At 51.8% G+C, this 27,419-nt stretch overlaps 2 protein-coding genes across 3 annotated transcripts in view; one reads left to right on the forward strand and one right to left on the reverse strand.

The window, feature by feature from the left end:
• The window catches only part of LOC127598522 (pyruvate carboxylase, mitochondrial-like), a 177,716-nt gene that overhangs the window by 49,168 nt on the left and 101,129 nt on the right, over positions 1–27,419 (reverse strand). The window lies entirely within an intron of this gene.
• LOC127598564 (leucine-rich repeat and fibronectin type-III domain-containing protein 4-like) lies at positions 1,747–27,398 on the forward strand. Of its 2 annotated transcripts, XM_052062381.1 has the most exons (8): positions 1,747–2,093; positions 2,829–3,551; positions 15,715–16,314; positions 16,386–16,548; positions 16,871–17,041; positions 17,689–17,850; positions 18,408–19,121; positions 25,922–27,398. In XM_052062381.1, the coding sequence occupies exons 3-8, from the start codon at positions 15,741–15,743 to the stop codon at positions 27,243–27,245; spliced, it is 3,108 nt and encodes a 1,035-aa protein (XP_051918341.1). In that variant the 5' UTR covers positions 1,747–2,093; positions 2,829–3,551; positions 15,715–15,740; the 3' UTR covers positions 27,246–27,398. The 2 variants fall into 2 exon arrangements, with proteins under 2 accessions (XP_051918341.1, XP_051918342.1); XM_052062382.1 differs by lacking the exons at positions 1,747–2,093; positions 2,829–3,551 and adding an exon at positions 10,750–11,323.

A 27,419-nucleotide genomic window follows, 5' to 3' on the forward strand; every position in this document is an offset into this window, starting at 1 on the left:
TCAAACCTTGGTTTTCGAACGTCTCTGTTCTTGACCAAATCGGTTTTCGACCCAAAATTGCGAGTTTTTTTTTTTTTAACGCCTCGGATTACGACCGAAAATCGGTTCTCGATCAAATTGAGCGCACTCGAATGCACCATTTGACTACTCTCGCCTTCCTACCACAAGGAAGTGACGCTTCGTCGTGTAGCGTTCCGTTGTGAGCAGACGTGTTAAATAAAGATATTTTAATTTAAAAAAAAAAGAGCGTAGTATCGGTATTCGGACATATCAGTTTTCAAACAGCCTTCTGGAACGGATTATGGTCGAAAACCGAGTACTGAGAAAAGCTTAGCGCTAACGTAGCGCTAACTCACGCTGCGCTAGCTAGTCGCTAGCGAGCTTCAGCTCGCCACTTTTGTGGCTGAACACGAGTCGCTGCAAAGTCAGTAGTCGTCATCACTAAGATGCGTTTTTGACAAAGGCAGAAGTCATGCTAATCGCTCAGCTAACCCTAGCGCGGCGCGGATAGCACATTTTTGACATCGGAATCAAGTGATCGAGTCCACTTGTTACAGACGTCTGACTGGAACCGCGTTCAAGCGGGGAGCTTCCAACTTTGAACAGCAAAATAGCAGACAAATTTCTGGATGCTGGAGAGAAAATCGACTCGCTCAATAGATCTGGCACCGCAAATGAACTTTTGTTACAAACTACGCCAGCCAGGAATAGTTGCCTGTAAGGTTAAAAGTATATTAATACCGTATAAAATATTCATACTGTCAGTTTATTAATGCGCTACTTGCGCATTTATTTATTTATTTCACAATAGAGTCCCGAGTTTGGATTTTGTTTTTATGCACAACAAATGTTCTCAAAACTACATCGGGTGTGTTGGACATCGAATTTCGGGGCTCTTGAATACCGGACTTGGATTGCTTCTGGACAGCAAAATGCAGTTTGCTTCTGTACACAATGTCCATCCATCCATGCATCCATCTTGTCCCACTTATCCGGAGTCAGGTTGCGGGGGCAACAGCTTTAGCAGGGAAGCCCAGACTTCCCTCTCCCCAGCCACTTCTTTAAAATCTTCTGGGGGGGATCCTGAGACGTTCCCAGGACAGCTGAGAGACATAGTCTGTCTAGCGTGTCCTACATCGTCTCCAGGGCCTCCTGCCCGGAACACCTCACCAGGGAGGCTTCTAAGGAGGCATCCTAATCAGATGCCCGAGCCACCTCATCTGACTCCTCTCGACGTGGAGGAGAAGCGACTCGACTTTGAGCGTCTCCCGGATGACCGAGCTTCTCACCTTATTTATTTAACTTAACCCCCCCAGCCCCCCCGCCCAAATAAAACGCTCCACAAAATTAAGAAGTCGCTCTTTGCTGCTTTGAAGCCTTGTTAACCAGCTCAACACAAAATACAACATTGACTCGACTCGATCATCTTCTGGATTGTTCCTACGCAGCATTTTCCATCCCCTGCATTCACTCTCCCTCCCCCACTTTATCACTCTGGCTCCACATCTCACTCACTCTCTCTCTCTCTCTCTCTCTCTCTCACTCTCGCTCTGTCACAAATCGGCGCCAGCGTAGAAGGACCTCAGTCCCGTCTCCCGTTCCGTCTTAGGCGCAACGAAAAACAGACAACAAGAGTCAAAAGAAGTGTATCGGGGCGGCAGATGAAAGCAGGGAGGAAGACCTGCAGCAAGAGGACATTCCGAGGAATACCAAGCGGCGTTTTCTCGGCGCTCGCCGTCCCTTTTCCTTCCCCATCCCCTCCTCCTTCATTCACTACCTGTGCTCTGGGATTAGCACGACTTAAATTCCAATCAGCCCTGCAGCCCGAGCGAAGAGCGACAGAGGCGGCAGACAGAGCGCCGCAGCTGTCCAGGACGAGCCAGCCGGAGGGGGGGGGGGGGGGGGGGGTAGTGCCGGCGGGAGGGGAGAGAGAGTGACGGCCAAGAGGAGGGGAGAGACGAAGGGGGGTGGGCAGAGGCAGGCAGAGAGCCATGGGTGTTGTTCCGCCGCCGAGTTGAGGGAGCGCGAGCGTGTCGCGAAGATGGGGATGTGACGGCTTCGCTGGTCGCAGGTGGAATGGTTGGGAAGGCAAGGTTAGTAATCCCGTCTGCCATTGAGGGTGGTGGTGTGTGGGGGGGGGGGGTCGCGGGGGGTGCACGAAAGCAGGAGAGAGGGGATGAAGGGAAAATAGCTCTATCGTGTTTTCCAAGTGGCAAATAAACACCTTGGTGGGGAGGAAGATTGAGGGGGGGGGTCGGCGGGGAGGGGGTGTGTTAAGATAAAATCCGCACGTTCTATGCAGGGTGAGGACGCCGCATATGGAATGCGGGACGGACGCGAACCGTAAGCAAGACGTGAGCCACAAACGGCACGCAGAGTGAGTGTGCAGCTCGAAACACGAAACGATTGAGAAATCGACTTCTCGGAGCTGTCAAAGATGACTGACAGGCCACAGTCCACCCGGGCGGACTTTCCAACTGTCTGACATTCACGGTGCGGATCAATAGCCCGGTTGTTTCATTAGCCCGCCCGTTTGTGTGTGCGTGCGCGCGTATGTGTGTGTGTGTGTGTGTATGAATGTGCCACTTTGTGCGCTCCCGTTTCGACGTGCAGAGAGACGTTAAGGCGGTCCCAGGACTATTGATCGCCTCTTGACAGACAGGTATCGGATACGAGTTGCCAAGGAATGAGGGAGAATTTACTGCCGCCATCAGGGAGGAGCGGATGACGGACAGGCGGCTGTTTTGAAAGAGGAGGGGGCGGGGCGGGGGGTGGGGGGGGCTATGACAACAACTGAATCCACTTCTTACTCCTTTTTCTCCCGTTAGGTCATCACGCCCTCTCGCCAAGGTCACAGAGTCACAGGCCGACAAATGAGGCGGGGGCGGGGGGGACGGCGAGCGCACAGGAGACCGCCGTTGACGCTCCGGAATTAAGTGGCGGGAGAAAGGAAGGAAGTCCACGCGTGAGGGATGGAACCACGAGAAAGCGATGAATAAGTAACCGAGGTAACGGTCGGGATGCGCGAGGATGCGCAGGCCGGGAAGAGAGAAACACGTCGCTGCCGTTTGGATTCCAGCGCGGGCCGAACTGAAGCCTTTAAGAAATAGACGTCCGATGCCGCCTCAAGGAAGTCGTATCAAAAGGACCTTTAAGAGGATTTAAAGCCAAGTGGATTCTTGGATTGCCCCCCCCCCCTTCCCACAACCCCCTTCTTCAAAGTGAGGTCTCCATCTCGGAATAACGGGCCAGGATTGGGCGAGTAATTCGGAATTTTCCAGGTTCGCTCTCCCAGACGCTTTAAGAGGATATTGTGGAAATTTCCCAAAGCCGGCTGGCTGCCTTTCGCGTATCTTTTTGTTACGTGTGGTGAGGAAGGGACCAGGACAGGTTGCGACACAAATACACGAAGCTTATTGAACGCCCAAGCGGCACAAAAGCACCTGAGGGGGAGATGTACTGAACGCACACAACAACACCCATGCGCCCGCGCGGCAGCAACCTGGCCAACATGTGGAGCTGATTCTAGTTGTTAAGCACAGACAGAAAAGGTAAGACCTTTTGACCTTTTTTTGGTGCACCCCAGAGCCCTCACACCCAACACACACACACACACCCAACACACACACTCAACACACACACACACATAGTTCACACACATGTTTTGTGGCCCTACTCGTAACTGTAACTGCAAAGTCATTGTTTGTCATAGCACCCACAGTCGGGGTTTCATGAAATAAACCACGTACATACAAAACCTTCCTCCCCACTTCGATTTCACGCCGTGATTTGGATTTGCAAGCCAATCGGCGTGATCGAAAGTCACTGACAGCTGACAGACAGCATTTTGCATACTGCGATTGATCATTAAACTTAAAAAAAAAATACAAATTCTTCACCATCGTTCTTCACAATTTGAAGCGCTGCTTTTTAATCCAGGTTTGCTTGTTTTCTGAATTCTGAATTTTCTGATTCCGGGCTCTCAAGCATTCCTGTGTGGTGTTTGCATGTTCATCCCATGCCGACGTGGGTTTTCTCCGGGTACTCCGGTTTCCTCCCACATTCCAAAAACCTGCATGGCAGGCTGATTGGATGCTCTAAATTTGTCCCTAGGTGTGAGTGTGAGTGCGAATGTTTGTTCGTTTCTGTGTGCCCTGCGATTGGCTGGCAACCGATTCAGGGTGTCCCCCGCCTACTGCCCGAAGACAGCTGGGATAGGCTCCAGCACCCCCCGCGACCCAAGTGAGGATCAAGCGGCTCGGAAGATGAATGAATGAATAAAAAAAATGTCATCCAAATCTACACATTAGGGTGGCGCGGTGGTCGACTCTTTAAGCGAATCCGCCTCACAGTGCAGAAGTCCGGGGGTTCGATTCCGGGCTTTCTAGCATTCCTGTGTGGACTTTGCACGTTCATCCCATGACGACGTGGGTTTTCTCCGGGTACTCTCGTTTCCTCTCACATTCCCAAAACACGCATGGTAGGTTAATGGAACACTCGAAATTGTCCCTCGGTGCGATTGTGAGTGCCAATGGCTGTTTTGTGTGCCCTGAGATTGGCTGGCTCAGGGTGTCCCGAAGACAACCGAGATCGGCCCCGGCACGGCCGCGACCGCTGTGAGGCTAAACGGCTCGGATTATGGATGGATGGGTGGATCTATAAATTATGCCAGAGTGTCAGGGGATGTAAGGACACTGCATCCGTGTGACTCAACATCACCCCCTGGTGGCCCAGCCCTATGGGAATTTTCACAGTTCTCCAGATGGGCCACTGCGGGGACCACACACACACAGGTACATGCAGTAGAACATATATTGGCTCAGTAAAGGTGAATCAGTGTCTGCACTTATTAACTCTCGTGCTGAATCATTAAGTAGGGGAGGAACTCTACACACTGTCGCCAAAACACACACAGCACACAGACACACACTGGGTTGTCCTATTGATAATAAACAGATGTGTCTTGGTAAGAACATGAGAGGGAAATGACAGCGCGGGTTATATGCGGGTTATTTTGAGCTTTTCCTTTCCATTTTCATCCACTAACACCTTGAATTGGGGGTTTTCATGCTTTACTCCCATGAAAACTTCCGTCACCCAATGCTTGCTTGCACGCGTGCATGCGTGCGCCAGATGCTGTATCACTTGCTCGCAAGCTTCACTGTAATCTCGCATGGCGTGTCGTTTGGGTGTCGCTATGCCGGGATTTGGGGCTCCGGGCGGCAACCTCGGAGAGATTTTACATAAGCGCACACACACGCACACGCACACGCTTGCACTTATTTGGCCTGCTGACACAGGAAACCGACTGAGTGGATGTATGGGAGGATAAGAGGGCCGCGAGACACGGCGAGAGCGAGGGAGAGAGCCAAAGATAAAGTCAGGAGAGGAGATAATGTAGAGAGAATGAAAAGGGAGAAGGTTGGCGGTACATGATGAGGATTAAGAGGTCAGGAAAAAAAAAAGTGATGAGGGATTCATTGATGGGAGTGTAATAACTGTGATTCACTTATCGACATTTTGATGAGTGACGGTATTGAAAGATGAATGAGGTGAGCGGGCAAAGACATGAAAGATGTCTGTCATTATCTACTTGCGCTCCTGACTAGGGCTGAAATTTTTGGGGAAATATAATGTAATTGCATTTTTTTTTTCCACCCTCGATACTGCGATTGCGATTTATCATTCATTCATCTTCCGAGCCGCTTGATCCTCACTAGGGTCGCGGGGGGTGCTGGAGCCTATCCCAGCTGTCTCCGGGCAGTAGGCGGGGGACACCCTGAATCGGTTGCCAGCCAATCGCAGGGCACACAGAAACGAACAACCATTCGCACTCACACTCACACCTAGGGACAATTTAGAGCGTCCAATCAGCCTACCATGCATGTTTTTGGAATGTGGGAGGAAACCGGAGCACCCGGAGAAAACCCACGCAGGCCCGGGGAGAACATGCAAACTCCACACAGGGAGGCCGGAGCTGGAATCGAACCCGGTACCTCTGCACTGTGAAGCCGACGCGCTAACCACTGGACTACCGGGCCGCCCGATTGCGATTTAATCAAGGATTTATTTTTTGGGGGCTAACCGCTTCCCTTGAATTGTTACGAACAAACACGAGCAATCTTACAACGAATGATATTAGATTTATCATACAGAAAGGTTTTAATCTTGTCAATTAAGCTTGTGCTGAAGTAAAGGCAAATGAACCATGAATTAAATTTGACCGAACAAGTGTGGGGCGAAAAATTAATCAATAAAACATGAAACAGATGGCAAACAATGATGCAAACAAATCTGCGGATTTACCACCTGAACTTTTCATGTTTGATGGACACATGTGGCACTTATTCGGCTTTTCTAGACACCGGTGAAATAAATAAATAACTGCCTGACTTCATCCATCCATCCATCTTCTACCGCTTATCCGGGGCCGGGTCGCGGGGGCAACAGCTTTAGCAGGGAAGCGCAGGCTTCCCTCTCCCTAGCTACTTCTTCCAGCTCTCCCCGGGGGATACCGAGGCGTTCCCAGGCCAGCTGGGTGACATAGTCTCTCCAGCGTGTCATGGGTCTTCCTCGGGGTCTCCTGCCGGTGGGACATGCCCGGAACACCTCACCAGGGAGGCGTTCAGGAGGCATCCGAATCAGATGCCCAAGCCACCTCATCTGGCTCCTCTCGATGTGGAGGAGAAGCGGCTCGGCTCGGAGCCTCTCCCGGATGACCGAGCTTCTCACCTTATCTCTAAGGGAGAGCCCGGACACCCTGCGGAGAAAACTCATTTCGGCCGCTAGTATCCGGGATCTCGTTCTTTCGGTCACGACCCATAGCTCGTGACCATAGATGCCTGACTGCCTGACTTGACTTCCCCAAATTCAGAGTTCCTCAAGATAAAATGGGCACGTCTTGGAAGCCATTTACGGTCACAGTAAATGGAGATGACAATACTCGGTCATATTCTTTATCATCTGCAAAGAACTGCTGATATTAACGCCGCACCGATGAGATGAGAGGAGCGGAGTCATTTCAATGAAGAGTGTGCCTGTCTTGTAGCCGTACCAGAAATAGCAGTACAACGGCCAAGTCAAGGTATGGTGTGGTTATCTTGTCCTTTGAGTACGGTATATATCTATAAAACATCACTGACAGGATTCAGGATGTAGGAGGCAGCTATTTACGAAGGTGGACTATTGTGTGCTGAATCCAATCGTTGGCCTTGGCTGAGCTGTATGCTCGACTCGGCCTCATTGCTGTTGCAGCGAGGTCGCGGGCTCTTTCCAACACGGAAGAAAACAAACTAAGAACAACATGTAGCGCCTTTGCGTGAATGCAAGGCAAACACTAATTAGCTTTTGCTTTCCCGCCGATGATCCATTTGGGTTGAGCGTCATGTGGCCGGAGCGGCGGAATCATTTGTCATTCCTTCAATTATCTCGTCACTGTCGGCGAGGGCGCCTGCCATTCCGAGACGCCGGCAGACGGGGACGCTTGCCGTCAAAATGAGCAGACTGGCGAGTGGATGGAGGAGGAGGAGGAGAGGTTGAGGAAATGGCCGTTGGAGCATGCGAACGGAGGATTGATTCGGAGCGGGGAAAGCGGGGGACTCTCGGCTGGCTGGCTTATTCAAAAGCAAAAGCAGAGCTAAGTTAACGCGAAGGTTTGGTTTGTTTTACTGCGGCGGGGTCGAGAGGATGAGTAATTAAAATGTGAACAGTCTGTTTGGGCACAACGGGCGCCTGATGAGCAGGAAACCACGGCAACCGTGGGCGACAGACGGAGAGATGCTTTGGGAGAGAGCGATTCAAAAAAAGCGGGCGACTGCGAGGCGTGAGGGCTATGGTGGTGAGTGACATGGGTGCCAAGTAAAAGACAGCATTAAACGTCAACATCAATAAAATGAAGAATAGAATAAAACAAAAAAAGGCTAATGCAAAAGTCACGGTCGGCAAAAGCAAACTGATAAATGCAAAATGAGGACACTCGCAAGGAGCAGTATAGGGATGGAGCCAGGTCACCTACAAATCCAGCTGAGCCACAGTCAATACAGTAATTGTACTTGGGCAATCCACGGCTTTGACTTGTCTTGTATTGTTTTATACAATCTATATATATATTGGGCGTCGTCCCGCACGCGGTCTGTCCTTCCGTCTGTCCCTTTTCAAAACGTACCTATCTCACCGTGCCGCTGCGCGCCGCCACTGCGCCGCTCAGGCAGTGGCTCACTACGATCGCACGGGCATCTTAGCGAAAAAATGTTGTCTACCCACAAGCATTGCAATGAAATTGTTAGTTATTTAGTAGAGCTAAACATCTCTTTATTTTCGCGATAAGCAATGAAGATGAACAAAAAGTTGAACCAAGCAACAACACTTTTGTGGGCCGAAGGCCCACCTTACCAGCCTTCCGCAGGAACTAGCTGATGAGCCGCCCGGAGGGCGGCGAACCAGCTAGTACTGTATAATTATTCATTCATTCATTCATTCATTCATCTTCCGAGCCGCTTGATCCTCACTAGGGTCGCGGGGGGTGCTGGAGGCTATCCCAGCTGTCTTCGGGCAGTAGGCGGGGGACACCCTGAACCGGTTGCCAGCCAATCGCAGGGCACACAGAGACGAACAACCATCCACGCTCACACTCACACCTAGGGACAATTTAGAGTGTTCAATCAGCCTGCCATGCATGTTTTTTAGAATGTGGGAGGAAACCAGAGCACCCGGAGAAAACCCACGCAGGCCCGGGAAGAACATGCAAACTCCACACAGGGAGGCCGGAGCTGGAATCGAACCCGGTACCTCTGCGCTGTGAAGCCGACGTGCTAACCACTGGGCTACCGGGCCACCCACTGTATAATTAATGAGTTCATAATATGAGTCTCTCTTCGCAGAGGATAAAGAACAAGACAGTGCGTACTGATCTATTGTCTTTGCAGAGGTTTCAAGTCAAGTCAAGAGTATTTCTCGAGCACTTTCAAACAGCCATCGCTGCATACAAAGTGCTGTACATGGAGCGATTTAACATACACAATAAACAGTAAGACGAAATGGTAATAAAGGCGGTAGAAAGCACCAAGCAGTAAAATCATGCTGAGTCGAACGCCAAAGAATACAAGTAGGTTTTGAGGAGGGCTTTAAAGATGGGCAGCGAGGAGGAGTTTCAGCGCATCTTATGTGCTAGACACGTGACAGCGGCGCGAAATAGATTTATTTATTTATATGCTAATGCTATTTAGCATTAGCATGAATCTAAGAAACTAAAATCTGGTTGCTTTACCTCATCGCAGATGCTGTGTAGCATTAGCATTCAGCAAGGGAACGAAAATCTGGTTGCTTGAAATGCAAAGGGCGTTTGAGTCTTTTTTTTTCTTAATAATTCAATCCCACAGAGTGCCGCTTCATGTCAAGTGAGTCGAGTTGAACTCTCACGTAATCCTTGCCACGGGAAGAACATGGAAGAGGGGTTTACTCAGCGGGTATGTGTGTGTGTGTCGCATGAGTCAATACGACAGTCACCGCAATCAACGGGTGTGGTTGACATGTCATCGACCGACCACGGTGGGAGCTGAGGGCTGTTTGGATAATCATTTGCTTTCTTAAGACTCCTATGCCCCCCCCCTTCCCCCCCGCAAACCCCTCATAAAGAAAGCCCGGAAGCCAACAGAATCATTACACGGCCACACACAAACACACTCAAATTTACTTTTGTCAAGCTGCAAACAAGATACGCTGTCAGCAAATCAGGGTCCATAAAATTGGCCCCGCGGGGAGTCCGAATGAGAGTGAGCGTCTCACCAACTTGCGTTGGATTAGATTGATTTCTGGCTCTCGGCAAATCTGCCTACACACGCGCAGCACACAAAATGGCCTTGGAACAGAAAAAGTCGGGATATGAAAAAAAATCGACAGCCAATGCGGCAGCGTAGTGACGACGGGGTTGCATCAGGGGAGGAAAATGAAGAAGAAAGAAAATTAAGAACTAGGGAGTGGGGTGGGGGGTGCAAGCACATCAGGTGCAGCCACGTCGGCGGGTCAGTTTCTTTGCCACCGCGTGTCATTCATTCATTCATCTTCCGTACCGCTTGATCCTCACTAGGGTCGTGGGGGGTGCTGGAGCCTATCCCAGCCGTCTCCGGGCAGCAGGCGGGGGACACCCTGAATCGGTTGCCAGCCAATCGCAGGGCACACAGAGACCAACAACCATTCGCACTCACACTCACACCTAGGGACAATTTAGAATGTTCAATCAGCCTGCCATGCATATTTTTGGAATGTGGGAGGAAACCGGAGCACCCGGAGAAAACCCACGCAGGAGAACATGCAAACTCCACACAGGGAGGCCGGAGCTGGAATCGAACCCGGTACCTCTGCACTGTGAAGCCGACGTGCTAACCACTGGACTACCGGGCTGCCCACCGCGTGTCATCCAAATGCAAATTTACGAGCGTCGGTGCAAGCGCGTCCCGGTTGTGGTGCGTCTGCAACTTTTGGGGGTGGGCATGTGGAACGGCGTGCGGAGGACTCCCGTGGATTGGAGTAATTATTTTCGAATGAAGGGCAATTGGAGGGGTTCAATCATTTCAGGAATGGGGAAGTCTTTCATGTGTACGCTTGCTGATAGTCCACACCGATCCCAAATAGTCCAATCTGGTATTCACGCGAATAAAAAAAACAAAAAAAAAAACGGGGTGGTCCATGCCCCCCGCTTCGCTGCCTTCGAGTCTTACGGATGTTTACACGGGATGGGGTGGGGGGGGGGGGGCTTTGCTGACAGATAACACTGACATGCTACTTTGCAGTCAGTCAGCGACAGTGACGCATTACAAAAGTTGGAGGGTTGGGGGGTGGGGGGTTGGGGTGGGGGGTTGGAAGCGAACCTGTGCAAGCACACATCATCTAAAGCGCGCACAACAGTGAACCTCATACTCATCGAGGCTGCGTTGAGGGCATACGCGAAATGGGAGCTTTTCATTCCGGATCATGTTCAAGTTCTGTGTGAGCCAACAGAGTGCCAAAGAAAATCACTGTCGCCTCTGTTCTTTGCCACTTCAGTTTATCGTCAGAGCACAAAAGTGGAATCCACCCCCCCCCCCCCCTCCCCCACTCCCGGCAAGCTTCCGCACACTTTCCAAGAGGAAGGAACCAAAGACGGGGAAGAAGCACACATTTCAACAATCCCAGAAACTTTTTTTGGTCAGGGCAAAGTGACGAGGGAGACGGTACACCAAGGTCACCTCTGGCGTCTGATTAAAAACACAATCTTGCGCAATGGAGGCAAAGCAACACTTCCTGTGAGGGTCCCCACCGATTGACAAACTGCTTCTCCGCGTACGAGGTGAACATGCAAACTATTTAAAGTCCGCGTCAAGTGGATTCGTGGTGATTTGTTTCTAAATTCATCGCACTTGTTTGAAGAACCCCTGTTTGGGTAGAGCGCCTCGTTGCCCGCCATGAGTGTGTGCGCGTCACGGTGCGATGGCATGGCAAGTGAGCGATCGGTTTCGGGCCGGCGCGGCTGCTTTAGAGTGCCTCGTTGTGGGCCGTGAGTGCTGAAGACACATTTCAACTTATGATCTGTATGTCCACACGTGAAAATTCACGAGGCCTCACTTGGAGCAACATTTCTACCCGCCGGAGAGAGGATATAGAACGCCACGTCGTATTAGTTTCCGCACTTATCTCTGCAATAAAAAAAAAAAAAAGACGACCTACGCTTAAAAAGGCTGCACTTCAAAGCACTTCTATGAGTAGACACCAGACAGTGGTGCCCCGCTATCCCTGGCATCGAAGAACAGTTAAAACAGAAAAGAACAATTAAATGCTCTTTATCCCACAAGGGCTACTGCAGAGGTGGCCGCTCTCTACCCGTGTGGGGGGGGGGGGGGGGGGGGGGATTGGCAATAACGTGATGCAACATTCTCGGAATAAAACGGCGCTTAATTGCAAACAAACAAACAAACGCGGGCAGATGCAATGATGAGGTCACTTTTCAATGTTGCGACAGCCTCTGGGGGGGGGGCCATGAGTCGGTATTTGTGCACAAGTGGACTCATTAACTCGGGGCCACGCTGCGAGGAGACAACCGCCACCGATCCAGGGCGGGCCCCGCCGTGTGCAATCCCACTTTCACCCGCAGCGACGCCTGCTGCCTCGGCTGCCCTTCGGGGCTCCTCCCACAAACTCATTTCCGGCGCCCCAATCAAATCGGCTCCCCCGCTTCGTCCTGCACTTGCGGCGACGCATGATGGATGGCAACCTTCACCTGTTTACGGTCTTTACATATTTCCCTGCCCATCTGCTTGATGACACGCGTTTGGTACCGAGCGTTTCTTTCTACCCGCCTCGCTGCTTTGCCTGCAGTCCGTGACCCCGCCCCCCCCCACTCCCCTTTTCCCACCGCTCTTCCTCTCGCCGCGCTATCTATACGTTGCGGACGAATGCGGAGGCGTCTGAAATTTGACAGGGGAGTGACAAAGACGCGAGAGTATCAAAAGGATGAGTAGGCTTCCATGCACACGACTGCCACAACAAGAGGCTACGTGGGCGCTGTGTTCTTCCTCGCCCGGAGAAAGAGCGAAAGAGCGAGAGAGCGAGAGAGAAGAGACAATCTGTCGGCCTCACTATAATTACGACTGTGTGGGAGACTCTTGTTGTGCATGCAAACGCACAATTAATATCGAGGGCATTGTGTGATGGAAATCATTTTTCTCTTTGACTCCACTTTATCGCTGCCTCTTTTTTTTTGTTTTTTTTTCTTCCTTTTTTTTGTGTTTGCGCACGTGAGCATCTCGTTTCTTGATCTGGCGCCTTTTTATTGCCAGATCTGAGGATTATGATAAGTGGCTTGCGGCCGCTTAATACCACGCCTTATCAATAGCGCCGAGCTGGCCATTTTCAGTCCATTAGGGACCGCTGACATTTCGGAAGGCCACGGTAGCTGCTGCGAATTGATGTTCTCAATGAGAGAAGACACATGCAAAATAAAAAGACACACACACACAAACACACACACACACGCATACGCCGACACAATATGTTTTAAGATTGTAAATTGTACTTGGCATTTAATGAAGGCTTAACATTTATAGTCCTCAGTGGGGGATTACTAGACCGAGGGCGAAAGGAAATGAAGTCCTAAAGTGCAATAGGTCCGCTCTGTGAAAACAACGAGGCACTTTCGACTTTGAACCAGAGCCCCGAGTCCCGTTTAATTGCATGGGTCGGGTTCACATTTTGCAATGACAAGCTTTAATGGCGGGAGAGGGAAAGCTAATGACTTTACTCTCGCTCGATTTGACCTCTTAAGTTAACGGGGCTGCAAAAGGAACTTTTGAGGGAAGTCGGGAGTTCATCCGGGGTGGGTGGAGCCTCGTGGCTGTGAGTCGTGCGCCAATGTAGGGGGGGGTTCTGAGGACTCCTTTGTATTGTTGCGATTATTCCGCCGGTTCATTCGGGGTAGCGCAAGCGAGGCATTGCCAAAAATAGACGGAAAGCAGAATATCTCAAGTAAAAGAGAACATCGTGGAGAATCGTGGACGCTAATCCAGTGCACGTACACGCGGTCAAATTTATGCCCTTCCTTTAAACAAGAAAAAAAAAAATCACTTAAGTGAATTGCCTTATTTTGCTGTTTCAATGAAAGAATCCGGGGCGGCCCGGTAGTCCAGTGGTTAGCACGTCGGCATCACAGTGCAGAGGTACCGGGTTCGATTCCAGCTCCGGCCTCCCTGTGTGGAGTTTGCATGTTCTCCCCGGGCCTGCGTGGGTTTTCTCCGGGTGCTCCGGTTTCCTCCCACATTCCAAAAACATGCGTGGCAGGCTGATTGACCACTCGAAATTGTCCCTAGGTGTGAGTGTGTGTGCGAATGGTTGTTCGTTTCCGTGTGCCCTGCGATTGGCTGGCAACCAGTTCAGGGTGTCCCCCGTATACTGCCCCAAAGACAGCTGGGATAGGCTCCAGCACCCCCCGCGACCCTAGTGAGGATCAAGCGGCTCGGAAGATGAATGAATGAATGAAAGAATCCGATTTCGATTGGTGACGAATGAAGTGTTTCTCACTAACACTTTCGGGTGGTTGTTTCACAGCAGGTTCAGCGTTTCTTTGTACGCATGGCACAGGCAAAATGTTTTGATTAAGACAACCATTCCAGCTCCGGCCTCCCTGTGTGGAGTTTGCATGTTCTCCCCGGGCCTGCGTGGGTTTTCTCCGGGTGCTCCGGTTTCCTCCCACATTCCAAAAACGTGCGTGGCAGGCTGATTGAACACTCTAAATTGTCCCTAGGTGTGAGTGTGAGCGCGGATGGTTGTTCGTCTCTGTGTGCCCTGTGATTGGCTGGCAACCGATTCAGGGTGTCCCCCGCCTACTGCCCGGAGACAGCTGGGATAGGCTCCAGCACCCCCCGCGACCCTCATGAGGATCAAGCGGTACGGAAAATGAATGAATGAATGAATGGAGATGATGTTCATGGCAAAGGATCTTGCGTTTTTGTCTCATTGATGCGTTCCGAGGACGTGATTGTGGCAGTAGAAAGACGCCCACGTACCAAATGAACGGTCAACACGCATCAGAACAAAATCAATTAGTAGAGTGATGAGCATAGGTTGCTAGGAGGAGATAGAAGCGGAGGCGGCGAACAAAAGCAGCAGGACAAGGAGCCGAGCGTTTCTCGGAAAGCTCCATCGATCATTGTTGTGCCTGCCATTGTGTCCTGTGGGCCTGCAACTGCTACAGACACAAAGGCGGCCTCCAAAACAGAAGGTTCGCAAGGTGACGTAAGGAGGCTTGAATATTGCAGGCGCAAAGGTGCGCCCCGGCTCGAGGCATGAAAGGAGGTAGCGAGCGGGGAGGTGCGGCGTACCCAAGATGGGGGGCGAGAGACGAAAAGACGCGGCGAGGCAGAGCTGTGACTGATAACGCCGCCATCCTCGGGTTGCCTCAAGGGGCAGAGACGAGACGGCGGGGAACAGATTGTGGGAAATACGACAAGGAAATTGTCGAAAGTTACGGCACCGCTAGAGGCACGACGGGTTTGAGACGGAGCCGAGTGAGCAAGACGGAAAAGACGAGGAGCCGCGCTTGGCGCGAGAGAATAGATGACGAGGAGTGATGGGACGCTGCAAGAAAGAGGGAGTCAATTTCAGTGCCCGAAGGTGCCATCAAATTATCGGAAGTACTTTGGGCAGAGCCAAAAAGAAGGAACGATTCCGTTCCCAAGTTGAAAGCGGAGCAACCGTTTGATAGAGCGAAAGGAGTCACTTGGCGGCCGCAGTCTCAAGTCTGAAAAGTGAAATCAAGTGACTTCGGAATGCGGCGCTTTTGCCCCTTATCGACACTCGCTGCCCCCCCTGCCGCCCCCCCTCCGGGATCCATGTTGCCAAGGCAAACCATATGCATGACAATCAGCTTCAGTGACTCATCTCGACACCTCGCCACGCCGTAAGCGGTGATATCGAGTGTAAACAGAAGCGGCCGAGATGCCCGTTGCTATTTTGACGCGACAATTGAGGCGGATAAGCCCGCCGACCCAATTCAGTTCCCTGACCCGCAGCCTTAAGAAAGCGTCCCATGATAAAACACACGCCGAATCCTCTCTGACAGGTTTCTAGGTAACTGTTACCATGGGGACCGGCAGTGCTCGGCCTTGCGGGGCGGTTGAAAAGTAAAAGCTGACTTTGAATGCTACGGGCCAAGCGGTACGACTTTACCGGTCTTCTCTTTACCTTTAGGTCTGTGGATAGCCTGGCTTTCTACCATGCCTGCCCCCCCAACCCTAAACCCCAGCAGACAGAAGCAGCCGCCTCACACACATCGCCGCCCTGAACGACAGGCAAAAGAGTCCACCGTCGCTCCGTCCACCCTCTGGCTTCCTGGCGCCCCCCTTTTGGTCTCGTCTCTGCCCTCCTCGTCCAAAGTCATCCCCTGCGCCTACTTGGGAACCTCAAAACGAACAACCCCTCCGAGCGGTATCCAGTTACCGGCTTTTCACTGGCTGACCCTGGTCACTTGCTGCCTGCTGCCCACCCTGATCGGAGCGGGAGAGACGTGGGGCGTCGTGTCGGCCTGCCCTTTCCACTGTGTGTGTCGGAACCTCTCCGAATCGCTCAGCACGCTGTGCGCCGACAAGGGTCTCCTCTTTGTGCCCCCGCACGTCGACCGGCGTACCGTCGAGCTGCGGCTGGCTGACAACTTCATCACGGAGGTCGGGGGGACCGACTTTGTCAACATGACCGGACTGGTCGATTTGACTTTGTCCAGAAATACCATCCACCTGATTCGCCCGATGGCCTTTGCTGATCTGGAGAGTCTCCGCTCCCTGCATCTCGACGGTGAATAGCATAAGAACCGACAATAACCGCCGACCGTAAGCGTCACCTCATGTTCCTCTTGCGTTTTCCAGGTAATCGTTTAACAATCGTGGGCCCAAGGGACCTGGCGGGATTGGTGAATCTCCAACATTTGATTGTCAACAACAATCAGCTGGTCAAAGTGTCAGTGCAGGCGTTTGATGACTTCTTACTCACGTTAGAGGATCTCGACATGTCCTACAACAACCTTCGAAAGTAAGTTCGAAAAGTCCAGCGGGACCTTGACTTACAATCGCCCCCCAATTGCGAGCTTTTCCATTGAACTAATTCACTCCCAAAGACGTTTAGAAACGTCTTTTCAGGCTTGGTCCAGAATTGGCTGGTACTGAATTAGTTAATAGCCGTCACTCGGCTGATTTCTTTGCTTTGGGCTATAAACCCAAATTAAGAGCGACGAGCCGGCTCCGGATGTTTGCCGCCGCTACGCACAAATCGCTGACAATTAGCAAATCTATTGTCCGCTGTCAAGAAGATGATATAAAATGACTGCTGCTCATTGGCCGTTTGACTTCAACAGGGTACCGTGGGAGTCCATCCAGAACATGGCCAGTCTGCACACACTGAACCTGGACCACAACCTCATAGACCACATCGCGGAGGGAGTCTTTGGAGAATTGTACAAGCTCGCCAGGCTAGATATGACCTCCAACCGGCTCAGGACCCTACCACCGGACCCCCTCTTTGCAAGGTAGAGCACAACATTATTGATTCTTGGTTGCCCCCCCCCAAAAAAATGGGAGCTTAGTCAAAATATTGCGCTCCAAACTGTTAATTGTCAGATTATTCACGATTGTTGCACCACAGAGCTACACAGACAAGACATGTGGGCCAGCTGTTCAAGTGAGGGATTAGGCAAAATCTGCTGTCCTCATTCCATCTCGCATACGTGACCGAGGCGTCATCAGCTGGTTCCAGATTGTACGTCGCAGAGGCGTAAGTGGCTTCGGAGTGACGAAGGAGAGGTTCTTGCAAGTCGAGGGATGACATTTATAGACGGGCGACTTTACCATTTCGGGAATATCGACAGCAAGTGAAACGACGACTGAGCTGCGCTTGTCAAGCGGCTGCGACAGACTCAATGAACTCAGCGCGACTGAGATTGTGTGGGGGTTTTTTTCTTAAGCAATTTGAGTATTGCATTCTTTCTGGCAGACAAGTTGGTGATGAGTCAGGGCAAAGCAGGGACTAAAAAAACTAAAAATATGACCGTTTTGGTTTTTTGGATTTTTTTTGAATGTGTGTGTCACACATACCTCCTGCACCTTTGTGTGCATAATATTTTGGGCTATGACTTAAAATGGCCTGTTTCCCCCCCCCCCCCCCCCCCGCCCCCAGATCCCAGACAGGTGCCATAAGCCCCACCCCTTACAACGCTGTCATCAGTCTGAATTTCGGGGGGAACCCGCTGCACTGCAACTGCGAACTGCTCTGGCTCCGACGGCTTGTTCGCAGTGATGACATGGAGACCTGCGCCACGCCCATCCACCTCGCCGCAAGGTATTTTGCTATCGCCTGCCTTTTAAAAAAAAAAAATTCCCGTACATTCATTCAGTCGTCGGCTTGGCGATGAGCATCTTTATCCAAGACACGTGCGAGCAAACGGGCTCTTTGAGTTTGGAGTCGGGCCCCGTTTTGGAGCATCTCGGCAATGGCAAAGCCGCAACTCTTACAGTTCCTTAATTGGACAATTAGAACTGAAGCGCAAACTTGCAGGTCTTCAGAACTGAACGCAATTGAGGGATAATGCGCCGCTAATGGTGATACAGTGACTGCGCCATAATTCACGGAAATGTAACACCGTAAAAGTCATTACAGCGCTACTTGGCATCATCGGTCTTTGTATTTATCTTCCATCCCTTTCCAGACCGAGTGCGTCATTAAAATGCCTGCGACGTATCGAGGAGGAAAACGAGCATCTGCCGGCATTATCTTTTAGAGTAGTAACTTGATAACCGCTCTTGTGAAAAATTACAGGTCAGACAAATACGTGCAATGTGATGATCGATATCTCTCGGGCTCACTTTTTCGTGTCGGCGTTTCCACTGTTCTTTCAGGTACTTCTGGTCGATTCCCGAGGAGGAGTTTACATGCGAGCCCCCCCTCATCACCCGTCACACGCACAAGCTGTGGGTTCTGGAAGGCCAGAGGGCCACCCTCAAGTGCCGCGCCATCGGAGACCCGGAGCCGGTGGTGCACTGGGTCTCGCCGGACGATCGCATCATCGCAAACTCATCGCGGACCAGCTCCTTTAACAACGGCACTTTGGATATCTCGGTGACGGTGGCCCGGGACGACGGAGCGTACACGTGCATCGCCATCAACGCGGCCGGCGAAGCCACCGCCACCGTGGACCTGAAAATAATCCCCCTCCCTCATCGGGGCGGAGCGGGTGGCAACACGGGGAAGAACGGCGTGAACAATAAGAGCAACAGGAATGTAACCAATGGGATTTTACGAACCGATCCGGGATCCTCGGATATCAGCACGGGGAAAAACGGCGGGATGAACAACGGGGCGGGGCGCGCCGGCGAGCCGGACGATGAAGAGAGTGACGACGGCGGCGGGGCGACCGAAGGGGAGCGGGATGACGACGGGGTCGCCGAGGATGACGACGGGGACGAAGACGACAGGCGGACGGTCGGAGTTCAGGGGATAACGTCCACCTCCGCTCAGGTCCGCTGGGATTTGGGACGTTCGCCCGGAGCGTACGTTGTGTGGATGTACCAGATACAATACAACTGCACGGCCGACGAAACCCTCATCTACAGGTCAGTTCGACTTTTACCGTTTGTTCACGGTGCCGCTTAATCGCTGGCTGTTGCTATGACGCACCATCGCGGGGAAGCGTATGGCCGCATTGTAAGGTCGACTAATGCGCGGGCTTCATGAGACATCCCTCGGGAGATTAAGGAGACAGTGAGAGAGGGTGCGAGTGGAAATATGTCTTCCAAGCGATAGAATGAGGAGGAGATGGTCATTCTTTGAATATATTGCATGGACGGAGGCCGATTTGGAGTCTTCAGGGGAATTTGGAACGAAGAGGAAGATCTGAGATTGACTCTCAACAAATCCCCCATGGGAAAGATTAGAGTGAAAGGGAGGACCGTTGAAAGGGAAGAAAGCGGGTGAGGACGAGGCGAAGGGAGAGTCCTTTAGGAAAATGCAGCAGGAGGGGGGAAAAGTAAATCAGTGGAATAGAGTTAGATGGAAAAACACATCTGGGATGAAAGCGAGGGCCTCGGTGGAAGATGTAATGAAAGATTGAGAGGCACGGGGAGCATCTGCTCGGCAAAAACGCGGGGTGACAAAGAGGTGAGAAGAGGGTACGGAAAAGGGTATCCAATCAAGTCGGCAAAAGAGAAAGAGAAATAGCGCGTCAAAACCAACGCAGAGGGTCTTCCGTCCCCCCTCCGAGGGGGAGTCTTCTTTCCCGTCCGTGCAGGCGCAGCAATTAAGCGGGTAGAACTAATTAAATAAATGATTGAATTGAATGAGATCTGAGCTCCCTTGCTGATCAGCTTTGCTAATTTCTCCATGGCAAATACTCGCACAGTAGAAGGAACTGGTGGCTTACGGCATGAAAGGACAGGATTTTGCGCAAGACATGCAAGCTTGTGGCCAAAAAAAAGGGGGGTGGGGGCAGGGGGGGATCACGGATCAGGCTACTTGACAATTGGACTCTAGCAGATGCTGGATGACTTGAATTTTCTGAAATCCGGTTTGCAAGGACAAAAGTTTGAGACGTCGACCATACCTCATGAAAAGGAAAGCATAACTTGAGCTGGGGGGGCGGCCCGGTAGTCCAGTGGTTAGCATGTCGGCTTCACAGTGCAGAGGTACCGGGTTCGATTCCGGGTGTGGAGTATGCATGTTCTCCCCGGGCCTGCGTGGGTTTTCTCCGGGTGCTCCGGTTTCCTCCCACATTCCAAAAACATGCGTGGCAGGCTGATTGAACACTCTAAATTGTCCCTAGGTGTGAGTGCGAATGGTTGTTCGTCTCTGTGTGCCCTGCGATTAGCTGGCAACCGATTCAGGGTGTCCCCCGCCTACTGCCCGGAGACAGCTGGGATAGGCTCCAGCACCCCCCGCACCCTAGTGAGGATCAAGCGGCTCGGAAAATGGATGGATGAATGAACTTGAGCTGGGCGGTTTGCAATAACAAAACACGCCGGGGAGAAACCCAAACAAACCGGAAAAATAATAACGCTGTTCTATAGCATCCTTGCCAAAAGGTGAAATAGAGAGAGAGAGAGAGGGAGGGGGGGAAAAAATGACTGATAGGGAAGATGAGACGTCAGAAGGCTTTGAGAGGCAAAGCAGGCAAATCAAGTCCCCGAGCAGCGATAAAGAAACAAATGAGGGAAACGTCTGAAAGACGGGCGGGCACGCCACAATGGGAGCCAGGGATCTCCACCATAGATTTCTATCACGCTATTAACGGGCCTCTGCCGACCGCAATATCGCGCCAGCGAGCGGCTGGAAAAGTCCGAGCAGAGAGTTCCATGACTTTATTTTTGTTTCCCACCTATTGTTCATTTTAACACAATTAATCTGGCGACTTGAATAGAAAAACAAAGCCAGGTACACAACTTCCGGGTAGCGATAACCAGCTGAATTGGATGGCGTCGCAGTGCCGGGGAAAGAGCATTCGGTAGGTCTGCCAGATTGAATCATTTCTTCAAAAGGTCAGTGGCACCGGAGACGCGGCGTGTCTAATTTGGACGGCGTGGCGTGACAGGACCAGGTGGGATGGCGAGCGCGTGTGGCATCTGTTTGGAGCTGCTCAAGCTGTCGGGGCGCCTGACATGATCAGACGAGCCGAGCCGCCTTTTCCTGGAGCTCGGTTTCCGCGCGGCATGACCACGCCGTGGAAAAAAAAAAAAAAAATCACAGATTTCACGCCGGGTTTCCTTTCAGGTGCATCCCACCTGAAGGACGCACACCAGGGGAGACAATGTCCCTCCATGTAAATGAGGCACCACTTAACCGGAGCCGCGTGGTACCATCTGCTCCTTTGGGCAAAGGTGTCTCATTTCTGGACAAAAAAGTCATTTCTTCCAGCACTGTGCTTACGCAACTGCTGGACGTCAGATTGAAGTTGCCGAGCTTTGCTGGGAACGAAAGCGCTCAAACATACGTGATTGGATGATACACTTTGATATATCGCGCTTAAGAGAAAAAAAAAAGAGAGAAGGAGGGGCCGTAGCGTCGTCGGCTATAAAGTGCAGCCACAACCGGAGCGACCTTCCGACCTTTGAAACTCAACTCAAGTGTCTTTCTCTTAAAACACACTTGGCTGTATACAAAGTGCTGTACGTGGAGCAAATATCATAGAACAACAATAAAACGAGAAATTAATCACAAAGACAAGTAGAAAGCACAAAAACAGTTAAACTAAAAATCAAGTCTGAGTCATGCCGAGTCAAAAGCCAAAAGAATTTTGGGACCAGTTAGGGTTAGGGTTAAAGTGTACATGGAGCGACTTAACATACACAATAAACAGTAAGACGAATCGGTAATAAAGGCGGTAGAAAGCACCAAGCAGTAAAATCAAGAACAAATCTAAGTCATGCTGAGTTGAACGCCATAGAATACAAGTGAGTCTTGAGGAGGGCTTTGAAGATGGGCAGCGAGGAGGCTTGCCGAATGTTCAGTGGGAGGTCATTCCAGAGAGAGGGACCAGCAACGGAAAAGCCTCGATCACCTCTAAGCCTCCGCTTAGTTCTTGGTACTTCTAATAAGGTCTGGTCCGCAGACCTGAGGCAGGTGTGTCAGGGCAGACGAGCTCAGAGGGGTAAGGTGGCGCGAGGTCATTTAGAAATTTGAAAACAAAAAAAATAGGATCTTGAAGAGAACTCTTAAAACATATCGGGAGCGAGTGAGGGGCTACCAGAGTCGGAGTTATGTGCCCCCTCTCACGAGTACCAGTCAAGAGGCGAGCAGCAGCATTCGGGACCAACTGGAGACGTTTCATGGAGGATTGGCTGACTCCAAAATAAAGTGCATGACAGTCATCCAGCCGGAATTACTGTTTCAAAGCGCTCATGGGAAAGCAGAGGTTTGACTTTAGCCAGCTGCCTACGATGAAAGAAGCTGGATTTAACAACGGCACCAATTTGCCGGTCCAATTTAAAATCAGTGTCCAGTTTAAGACTGGGATGAAAGGACAACGCGCAGGACGAATAAAGGGTGTGTTGGTTACGCAATTCATTGGAAATAAGCACGTGCAAGAGGCTCCGAATGGGCTTTGCGGGTAAAAGGCGATTCTCCGTTTCATTAAAAATGTGTGTACCATGGCGAAGAACACGAGGCGATGAGCAAAGGAGGTTTGAACCAAGACGGACGCTTGAAGAAAAACATTGAATGATGATCCCGAAGGATGGTGGGGGGGGGGCTTAGTGATCGGCTGTTGGACCGGCGGGCGGAGAGACTGATCAAGGAGAGCAGAAGAAGAGCTCAGACGCAATCGCGGCCGACAAGCTAGCGAACGGGCCGCGGGAATCCGCAGCAAACATGGAGGAAAAGGCGTAAACAAACACGATATGTAAAAAGGAGGAAATGAGGGCAGCCGAGACGTGAGGCGCGAGAGGAGATCACCGTTCTGTTCTCCCCCCTCCTCCTCCTCCTCGCCCATCTTGCTCGGTGGTGCAGAGGGAAGCAAGCAAGTAGCATGATGGAGAACAATACCCCCCCACCCCCTCCGGTTCCTCCTATCATGGGCACTAATAATAACTTAATTCTATGCCACCAGTTCCGACGCAGCATCCCTCCCCCGCCCCAAGTTTCTTTCCTGACAACCCTCCACCCCCCCCCCCCCCGGCATCTGTGTTTGTGTGCCTCAGCGGGGGATTAACCAGAATTAGAAGCATTTGAGAAACACGGGTGCACACCCGGCGCGTGATGCTATTCCAAATGTCCGCCCGTTCACTTCATCGATGCGCTTTGGGTCACGTCTGAGGTCTAAATTTGCCATCCCGCTTGTGAAAAGGCTAAAACGCGACGCGATTAACAGGAGTGAGGTGGAAGATAAAAGCAGGTGATATAGGGAGAGTGGGGCAAAGAGGAAATATAAGACGAAGGGAAAGCGAGCAGCAAGGTGGAGATTGAGCTAAAGAAAGAATGATCGCCGGGAGGACTGAATGGAGAAGACGCGACCTTGGCTGTTAAATAATGGCACGCGCAGATATAGCCGCGGCTAATGGAGATGTAGCGCAATGTCTGGTGGGAAAAAAAAAAGGAGGCATAGGGAGAAGGCGCGAGGTCAGGAAGCGTCCGGCCGGCGAGGACTGCCTAAAGGATTTGTGGCTCTCGGTAGAAACAGCTTGGAGGTGAGAGGCGGGGCAGTGAGACAAAGACAGAGGTCGGAACGTAAAAAAAAAAAAAAATCTGAAGAAGCAGAGGCAGAGGGCACATTTAACAGGAAATGATTTCAATCCAAACAATGAGGGGGTTGGGGGGGGCACAACTTTCAGGCTTGAAGTGTATGCGTGCATTTCTGCGCGCCCCACTTTTGCATGCATAGCATTCCGGGATGCTTATTTTAATCCACGCGCGGCAAACGCATTCGCACAGTATGCCCCGCTCGCGCAGAATACAAATCAAACGGCACTTGGATAGACTTTCAAATGCAGTGCGGAGTCCTCGACATTTATTTTTATGTTTTTTTTTGGGAACACGGAAAGCCACTTGGGCGCCACTTTTCCCGCCTGGCGTACACTCTGCGGCGGCGTTGTCACGGCCGTCTTCATCACGAGGGCTGCGCCGTCGGATTCTTTTCACTTTGAGTGCTGCGCTATTGGGCCAAGTAATGAACCTTTGCCATGGCAACACCACATGCCTCTACAGGGTAGGAGGAGTTCCTAAGTGGATTTCTGTCAGCATCGGATGTCAATCTATGGTGACTTAATGACATCTGGACATGGCCACTTGCACAAGGAAGCTGTTCAGATTAGACCGACTGGCATAGCTTTACTTCATTCTGCATCACAGGAAAACTAGTGGGCGGGGGAAGGGGGGGGGGTGGTCATCATTTCAGGCTTATTAGTCATGTAGGCCATGCGCATATACAGTGAAACTCCTCTACAACGAAATACCCCCTAGTGTGAAAACATCCTCATGCATTAACACTATTCCTACTTTCCTGCCCCCCATACAACGAAAAAAAAAACCCTGTTGCGTTATACGAAATATTTTTCTCTGCTCTTGCCTCGCGACGAGATTCACCACAATGAAATCTAATCCAACAGCGACCTCTACTGCTTCGTTCGGAAACGGCAACCGCAACCACCACACTGGTTTACACATGCGCAGTAGTCCAGGAAGTTTATTGTTAGTTTCAGACGCAGCAAGAATGTTGCATTGCTAAAATGGCAACAAAACGGATCTTTATGCCAAGCAACTAAAACAAGAGCTCTGACGCTGGAAGAGAGGGTAAAAGTGATCAAAATGAAAAACGGAGGAATAAAATAAAAGACATTATTCAAGAAATAAGCGAAAGCGAAAAGTAAGCGAAAGTGAATGCTGATCATAAATTTCGCAATTTATTTCCCTTTTTTCTTTCGACACCGACGAGTGTCAAATAAGTGTATGCTCATATAAAAATCAAGCGTACACATATGTCTGTGTGTACGAGCACACGTTTGCGTATGTCTGGGTGTTTACATCCGAGATCAAATTTGCAACAGTGAAAACCCCCCTGTTGTGAAACATTTCTTGCTGCAAACGTGATTTTGTTGTAGAGGAGTTTCACTGTACAAAACCAAATAAGCAGCAAGAGGCCACCGCGGTCACGGCCACCAAGAGATGAAAGAAAACCAGAAAACAATGCGAATGGATTCACATTTTTGTCAAGGACGCAAACATTTTTGTTTTCTTTTGCCCACACAAGAGGGTGAGGGCGGAGGGCCAAAGTCGTAGCCGTCGGCGAGGGACACTCGAGCTGCGCTCCGCTCTCCTACACGCCACACAAACACACAACCTGCTCAAGCTATTATCCTACAAACACATCCAAGGTCCAACAACGCGGCACCTCGTGGTTCGTTAGCGTCGGCGGCTGCTCTAAAAAGATGATAAATGGACACCGGTTCTCCGTATACGAGCCAAAACAAGCGCTCGCCGATTCTGCATTTACAGTCGGCAATGAGACCATCGCCTGGTGGCGATACGCTGACACTTTACGCTTTGTCAAACGCACTACAACGCCTCGGCATTGCTGTAATCTTGCCTGCACCTAAAATGGCCTCTTATGAAGTGCGGAGGCCCACAAAATGGCCCAACATTTGCTTCTTCGGGCAATTCGAGAGCAAGAGGCGCATGCTCGCACGCAGGCAGGCAGGCAGACAGAGTTCTCTTTTCATGCTCCCTGGGCGCACGCTTCATCAATAGCCTCATTTTTCAATTGGTGCCGTATTCACCGGTGGGCTGTTTCGTTCTCCTTGGCCCCCAGGTTCTCTCAAAACCTCACATTTTCTCTCCACAACGGTCCGCATGGCACCGTTTCACATTCTGCCGGCGAGGATTGTTCGCGGCGCACGCTTGACCTTTCTATTTTTTCTTTCGCCCTCGTCAGGATCCTGCCATCCACCAGTGACCGCTTCCTGCTGAAGAACTTGGTCTCCGGAGTGGATTACAACTTGTGCGTGCTGGCCATTTACGATGACTCCATCACAGCGCTGGCGGCGACAAAAGTGCTGGGCTGCACCACCTTCTCCACCAAGGACGTTTACCCGGCCTGCAGCTCTCTGCAGGCTCACTTCCTGGGAGGAACGCTGACCATCTTAGTGGGCGGTGTGGTGGTGGTCACCCTCCTGGTGTTCACGGTGGCGTTGATGGTTCGCCACCGCGTGTGCGATCACTCCGACCACATCCTGTGCCGCGACGGCAACGCAGAGGTCGGAGGCGGGCTTTGCGGTCAGGGGAGCGGCGTGGCGGCGCTGGATAAAGGAGGAGACGGCGGTGGCCGCTACCAGTCCAACGGCGCCGGCGACATGATGATGGTGGTCCTCCCGAACGGTCTGACTTCCAAGAGAACCGGGGAGGGCGAAAAGGACAAGGAACCGGCAGATTGCGCTTCTTCTCTGCCGCCAAAACTGCCCCCGAAGCCAAGGCTCAAGCCGAAGGTCGACCTGGAGCAGTTTCTTTCGGCGGGGGGCGTGGTCTCCACCATGGCGGGGGCAGGAGGGGAGATGGCCTTGGTGGTGCGGCAGCGGAAGACGGACAAAGCGCCGGCGTACAGCGCGGAAAGCGCCAGAACTCCGTTCGACTACCCCCCCTCCGTTTCATCCACCCTGCCCCGCCAGTCACGCTTCAGGGAAGGCCCCAAACCGCGTCTGGAGCGAGAGCTGACCAACCGCGCCAGTTTCTCCCTGGCGGCACCCCTGAGAGACTCCGATATGCTGGCCTGGAGGATCAGTTCCCCCGGCCGGGACAAATGGAACTCCTCTCAGGCTTATCAGAGCCCCATGTCCCCTCTCCACCCCGCCCGCGGGACCGTCAGCAAACGGCGCCACTCGCTGGACATGGGCTCCTCCGTCGCCCTAGCAACCGACGCGGCCGCCACCGTGGCCAAACGCTACGGCGCCATCGGCTACGCAAAGCGGCTGAGTGTGATCTGGACCAGGCGCAGCCAGTCGCTGCACGGGATGCTGGTGCAGTGCGCCTCCGCCGCCACCGCCAGCAGCGGCTCCTCCGCCACCAGCGACGAGGGCCAAAGCGCCGGACCCTTCGGAGCGCGAGGCGACTTTCAACGCGGATACATCCACGCTTACAACACAACCAACTCCAATTCCAACTGCGGGGCGGCTACCGCGAGGGAGGGCGGCGGAAGGGACAGAGCGAAGGGGAAAGGGAAGGACGGAAGGAGCGCCGAAGAGCTGGAGGAAAGCGTGGTGTAAAAATGACAGCGGGAAAGTAGGGACGGATGGAAGATTGTATCTGAAGACAAAGGAGGGACAGGACAGAGATTGATTTCAAGAAACAAAAAAAAATCTAGTAAATAGCTTTGGGGTGTTTATGACATTGAGGTCAACAGAGCCAGTTGGAGGGGGTTGGGGGGGGTGGAGTTCTCA

The sequence above is a fragment of the Hippocampus zosterae genome, chromosome 1 (genome assembly GCF_025434085.1).
Source record: "Hippocampus zosterae strain Florida chromosome 1, ASM2543408v3, whole genome shotgun sequence".
Classification (NCBI taxonomy): Eukaryota; Metazoa; Chordata; class Actinopteri; order Syngnathiformes; family Syngnathidae; genus Hippocampus; species Hippocampus zosterae.

Excerpts from the sequence above, each read along its gene's own strand:
- LOC127598564 (XM_052062381.1), top strand. The coding sequence starts at position 15,741 with ATGCCTGCCCCCCCAACCCTAAACCCCAGCAGACAGAAGCAGCCGCCT. Across the intron at positions 16,315-16,385 it reads CCGCTCCCTGCATCTCGACG|GTAATCGTTTAACAATCGTG; the intron begins GTGAATAGCATA and ends TGCGTTTTCCAG. Across the intron at positions 16,549-16,870 it reads TCCTACAACAACCTTCGAAA|GGTACCGTGGGAGTCCATCC; the intron begins GTAAGTTCGAAA and ends TGACTTCAACAG.